Below are 5755 nucleotides of genomic sequence, written 5' to 3'. Positions count from 1 at the left end.
GGGGGCCGACCCTACCCACTGAATGTCGCGTACCCAAGAGAAACTCCAGGCCCGACCCTTTCCCCCTCCCCACCCCACCGCCCCTTGCCCGGTGAAAACTACGCAGGCGGATGGGCGGTGGCCGCTGGCCCGAAGGGCCCTCCTTCAGACCCGTCCATGCAGGTGGCGTCACGGGGACGACTGGTCAGCGTCGCGCCTGCCGACGCCGACGTCGGGGTGCCCTCCTGCCATTTCAGTCCTGCAAACTGCCGGTAGGCAGGCAGGTTGCCTACGCTGCTGCCAGGTTGCCGACGTGGGGCGTTGCCGCGCGTTGCGGCTTGGCGCCGCCGCCGCCTTTCCCATTTCTCCTCTCCATCTCCATGACTCTCCAGCAGAGCAGCGCGGATCGCAAACCAGCCTGTGGCTGCCAACGCCGGGCCGGGGCGCGGCGCTGTGCGGTGAGGCGGGGCGGGGCGGGGCGGCGTGCACCGTCTGAGCTGAGCGTGCTGCTGGCCGGGCCTAGCGCGGCAACAGCGCCAGCCGGCCTGCGGGGGGGAAGGGGCGGGGCGGGGCCGCGGAGGGGCACGGGCACGGCACTCAGCTCTGTGCCCCGCTCGCTGAGAGGAGAGACAGAGAGAGAAACGGAGAGAGACAGAGAGAGAGAAGCGCGAAACAGCGTAGCGTGGGGATGGCCAACTAAGCGGCTGCCACAACCTATACTGCAGAGTGGCCTCCAAGGAGGGGCGGGAAGAGCGGGCGATGGCGCAGAGCTACTGTTGGGAGGAACGCAAAACTTACCTTCAATGCTGGATTGAGGAGGGGGAGGGTTGGGCAGTTGCGGTTGTGGGGCACTCGGCTCCTACTCTCGCTATCGTGTTTCCTGTCTCCCCGGAAGGCAATGTCGCCGTGGTGGAGGCGGCAGGTGTCACGAAGGTGTCGTGCACCGTCTCCTACCCCCCTCCCTCCCTCCTCTCTCTCTCTCTCTCCCCGATCCTCTGGCGCGCGCCCTTCTCCCTCTGGGCGACGTTCGATCGAAATGCTATAAATATATGTCGACTGTCCGCCATCATCGGCCAGCCTTCGTCTGCCGCCGTCCTCCTGCGCGGTGGTCCCTCCCAGCCGACCCGGACGCCCCTTCCCTTATCGCCCGGAGGCTGGTTCCACCCCGCCGCCTTCCGCTCTGTCCCCCATAAGCGGCGCGGTGCCGACTCTGAAATATATTACAGAGTCGGAGGGAACCGACGAGGGCGGCGCGTGTGAACTCGACGTATACGAGCCCATAGTAGTAGCTCAATGGAATAATGTTCCTCCCGGCCTGCTGGACGCATCAGGTCCCCGTCGTCGGGTCTCCGCCCGCCTGGAACGGGAAGGCAAAGAGAGAAAGAAGCGCAAACGCAGTCCGCAGCTGTCGGGCGCCCGAGTGAGCACACAGTGCCGCACTGCACACAAGCCCCTCCCCTCCCCCGCATCATTACATTACATGCAGGACGGGTGGTTTTCTCCCTCCCCCCCCCTCCTCTTCCTCCTCATCCTCCCCCCTGATGTACGCGGAGCAGCAGCGGCAGCAGCCGGGCGGGAGGCGAGCCGGGCCGCGGGCGCGGGCGAGCCGCCGAGCCGCGCCGCCGAGCCGGGAGGAGAGGCAGAGAGGAGACGACGCAGCGCGCCCGCTGGCAGCCCGCAGGCCGGGGTAGGCAACCCGCGCACACGGCTGTCTCGCGGACTTGCCTACGGTCCAGGGGCGCCCGCCCGCTGCCTGGCCAGCCGCAGAGCGCAAGGCGAGCCCCGCAGAACCGGCCGCTCGCCTCTCTTTCTTCCCGCATCTCCCTGTCACTTTGTTCCTAACTCACTTTTCCACGACTCTCCACCCGAACACTGTCAGAAAAAAAATCTGTGATTTCAAGCGGAGGAATAACACTCGTCAAAAATATTGACAAAGTCTTTAAGGATTTCACGGAGGACTCCGTAGATTTCACGTATCGAGTTAAGCTTCAAAACACTAAGACGACTAATAAACCGCTGTTTTGCGACATGAACACTATGAACGGAGCCCGCTGGGAACTTCTAGACTTATAGTAGTGATTAAGGGTGAATCTTTGGGAAATCCCAAGAAATTTTTAACAGTGAACAGTTATTCAGGCTCAAATCTATGGCTCGGCCGTCGATGGCTGATGTGCGAATCGAAAGCCCAGAGTAACTGAAGGACTCTAGCGAAGCCGTGTGTGTATAATACTTTTCAGCACTCGGGTTGAAAATATTTAAAATTCTCCCTCTCCCCCCATAACCGCTTAAGTAAGGAGCATACAAAGTCGTCTTGTTACAGTTGAAGTGGAGCCAGGGTGAGTGTACACCAGATTTCCGAAGTTGTGGCCCCTGGCCCCCTCGTCGCAGACCCTCCCTTGAGGGGGAAAGGGTGCGAACTAGGCTACATAGTAGGCAGGGCCTCGAGTCTCTGTTCATGATAGGAGTGTTTTATTTGACTTCGCTGCGGGAAGTAGAGATGGAGGGATCTGACCTCCACGAGTCTGAGGGCAAGAGATGCCTTCAGAGACCTCTACAATATGGTGCAGATGAGATGTCCATATACTCAGTCGCGGCCGTCGCGCTGCCGCGACTTCTGCGCGGCATTTCTCGGCGTTTCTCCTCACATTCTGCTGAAGCACGCGCGGGTGTCGGGGGGGAGTGAGACTCGGAGTCTCTCCAGTGGGGATACCGACGGCGGGTGTGGCGTCCGCGTCAGCTGTTCCGGCAAGCGGGCGCGCCACTGCCTTGCTGACAAGGCAGAGCGCACCCCCAAGGCCAACAAACTTCGAGAAAGATTGGTTCAATTTCTCCGACTCGGCGCTGTCGGCTCGCTGCTCCGGCGCTGTTGAGGATCGGACGACCAAAGACGCCCGCTAAACTCACGCTCAACGCTAGCCGGAGGACTCGACTCCCGACTCAGCAGCCCCATCGCCCATCACCTTTGCCTCGGAGGCGACGCCTGCCGCACGGCCATGCACTATAAAAGTAGAGGTGCTAACAAGTCCAAATAAGTCGCACCTTTGCAGGGGTGCTAAAGAAATTTTGTGTTTAGTGCCTTTTGAAGAGGCACTGAACCCCTAAACACATCGAAAAGTTGTGAAATAACACCTTTCAACTCCCACTGCAGCGGAGATCTTCTGAATATATGCCTCTCTGTGTGTTACCTCCCTCGTCGTATATCTGGCCGTCGGGGAGCCCCGGGGTGTAATCCGATCCGATCCCCCTCAGCCCTCCGCGAGTCCGCCTCCGGCCTCCGGCTGGCCCACCGAGGAGGAAAAGGGGGGGGGGGGGCTCACAGACAACGCGGTCAAATACATTTTCTGCATTCAAACGATTTTTGTGGAGTGGTTGGGCGTTGGGCGTATGGAAGAGGTTGAGCTGTTGATACACACGTAAAGTGGCGGCGTTCGTAAAGAATTACCTCCTATAAGAATGAGTTTTCTTAGCCCGAATGTGTCACATACAGACAAGTTCATTCCACGTTATGACAACGTTGAAAAGTGGTGGAACGAAGTGTCAAAATAACGTGGGTTCCACATGGATGATCCACGTGGATTCCACGTGACAGTTTAACGTTGATTTAATATGACAGTTCAACGTTGATTTAACGTGACACTTTCACGTTGATTCGAATCTTCTCTTTGGGCCCAAACTGCTGTCAATTTTTGTTGGCAATTGTAAACAGTTTATTGCGAATTTCACCGTGAGTTACGATGAAACCTTGGACACCATGGATGCACAGTTACTTGAGACCTTGCAAATGTACCGGATGTTTCATAAAATACACAAGTGCGGGGGTTTTGCCTATCCGCTCTGCCCGGAAGGCACCATAGCCACCTGGGTAGGCAAACCCGCACGATTCTCCTTCGTCTATGAGCTTGAATCACTATAGTGTGCCAAACTATGAAACAGTATACGGGGGAACGCAGTGAAAGTTAGTGGAGCGCCCGCGGTGCGGTGCGACGATCGGGAAACTTTGACTCTCACTCAGCCAGAAATTCAAACTCGAAACGACGTCGAATCGACAAATTCGTCGATTTAGGTGACAAAAATAATCGAATCGACGTCGATTTCACGTCGATCGATGAAATCGACCAAATTTCGACGATGCATTTCTGGCTTTCTTTGCAACCGCATCGCATTGGTTCAATAATCACGAATAATTCCCTGCGGATCAATACCGCACGGGCACCTGTGGCGTGTGTGTGATGTGCTCTTTCATTCATCCGTGTGATTGTTCTTTCATTCATTGTATGTGCCGCTCGAGTGTGCTGCTCCGCGCCGAGCCGTTACGCCCCGGTGTGCGCTGTGCGGTGGCGTGCGCGGGGGCCTATGGCATGGCGTGGGCCGCCCGCGACCACCGCGGAGGCCAGTGCCCCCGGCACGGCGGGCGGCCCTCGCGGAGGCCCCTCTCCGCGCTGGAGCCTCCAGTGGCCCCGCGCCGCCACCCTCTCCAGAGGCCCTGGGCCTGCTCCCTCTCCCCGGGGGTGGCTCGGCCGCGGTGGCGGAGCGGGGGAGCAGCACGGGCCGCTCAGACGGGCTCCTACTTCTTCAACTTCGACTTATTACGACGGCTTGTTCAACTGAACTGGAGCCACTTATTACTGGGGGAGGGACTACGACGGGACCCGATTTGACCCCACTCCGGCTAATGATGATGAGCACCGGCACCGAGTCCCGAGAGGAGTCGTCAAACTCGTCGACAGACGATTGATCGGGATGCCTGGACCACCTCGTTTCGAAGGAGCACGCCAAGGGGATAAGTCACAAACATTATACCAGGTGGCTGATTAAACCCCGCGCACTTCTGTAGTTAGACTGTACCGCACGCAGGAGTGCGGGCGGGCTTGCCTATCGCCCCTGTCCACGGCGCCTTACGGGCTGGGCGCGTAGGCAACCCGTCCGCACTCGTGCGTGCGGTACAGTCTAACTACAGAGGTACGCGGGGTTAATGTGTGCGTCTTACGGTCCTGATTGCCTCACATCGTCTCTAAATCTATTACTTTCAGGTGGCTCAGACTTGGCCTGTGGCCTGGATTTTTTCAGTGAACTCCTAGAAGGAGCCCCTGGAGGAGTCCCTGGAGGAGTCCCTGGAGGAGTCCCTGGAGGAGTCCCTAGAAAAGCTCCTTGAGGAGCGACCGGAGAAGCCCGTAGGGAAGGCCCTAGAAGAGTCTCTGGAAAAGCCCCTTAAGGAGTGCCAGAAGGAGTGCCTGGAGAGTTCCTTAGAGGAGGCCCTGAAGGAACCCTTGGAGGAGTCCCTGGGAGAGCCTCTTGAGGAGCACCTGCAGGAGTGCCTGAAGTTGCAACCGAGGGGGCCACCACTTCAATTTAGGATGTACACAGGATTACGTGATTACAGGGATTACACGTGAATTTTGAGGGATTACACATGAATTTTTTTGAATTTCTGGCTCTAAAACCATTAAATTTTGACAATAAGGTGAAATTTAGTGATATTAGTGATAATAGTTTAAAATTTGATCAGGTTTTTCGCGGATTTCGGAAGGATTACATACGGATTACACCCTCATCTGTACACAGGATTACGCGAGTGGTGGCCCCCTCGGTTGCAACTGTAGGAGCCCTTGGAGGAGTCTTTACAAAAGCCCCTTGAGGAAGGAGCGCCTAGAGGAGCCCCTGGAGGAGCCCCTAGAGGAGCCCCTGGAGTAGCCCCTAGAGGAGCCCCTAGAGGAGCCCCTAGAGGAGCCCCTAGAGGAGCCCCTAGAGAGCCCTAGAGGAGCCCCTAGAGGAGCCC

The 5755-nt window shown here is 57.8% G+C and overlaps 3 protein-coding genes across 3 annotated transcripts in view; 1 reads left to right on the top strand and 2 right to left on the bottom strand.

The window, feature by feature from the left end:
- LOC113211930 (uncharacterized) overlaps positions 1-918 on the bottom strand; it is a 12986-nt gene extending 12068 nt beyond the window's left edge. The window contains exon 1 of the mRNA XM_052265533.1: positions 778-918. The gene's annotated coding sequence lies outside the window, so the exon portion shown is untranslated. The remainder of the gene's footprint in view (positions 1-777) is intronic.
- LOC113211928 (probable 39S ribosomal protein L49, mitochondrial) overlaps positions 1-5755 on the bottom strand; it is an 11735-nt gene that overhangs the window by 696 nt on the left and 5284 nt on the right. The window lies entirely within an intron of this gene.
- On the top strand, positions 3731-5670 carry LOC127749066 (uncharacterized). The gene is made up of 3 exons (XM_052265649.1): positions 3731-3841; positions 5058-5299; positions 5580-5670. The coding sequence occupies exons 1-3, from the start codon at positions 3731-3733 to the stop codon at positions 5668-5670; spliced, it is 444 nt and encodes a 147-aa protein (XP_052121609.1).

The sequence above is a fragment of the Frankliniella occidentalis genome, unplaced genomic scaffold (genome assembly GCF_000697945.3).
Source record: "Frankliniella occidentalis isolate FOCC.00 unplaced genomic scaffold, Focc_3.1 Scaffold28, whole genome shotgun sequence".
Classification (NCBI taxonomy): Eukaryota; Metazoa; Arthropoda; class Insecta; order Thysanoptera; family Thripidae; genus Frankliniella; species Frankliniella occidentalis.
The sequence above is the reverse complement of the archived record's forward strand: the minus strand, read 5'-3'. Positions and strand labels throughout refer to the sequence as shown.

Excerpts from the sequence above, each read along its gene's own strand:
- LOC127749066 (XM_052265649.1), top strand. The coding sequence starts at position 3,731 with ATGGATGCACAGTTACTTGAGACCTTGCAAATGTACCGGATGTTTCAT. Across the intron at positions 3,842-5,057 it reads AAGGCACCATAGCCACCTGG|AAGGAGCCCCTGGAGGAGTC; the intron begins GTAGGCAAACCC and ends GTGAACTCCTAG. Across the intron at positions 5,300-5,579 it reads CACCTGCAGGAGTGCCTGAA|GAGCCCTTGGAGGAGTCTTT; the intron begins GTTGCAACCGAG and ends TTGCAACTGTAG.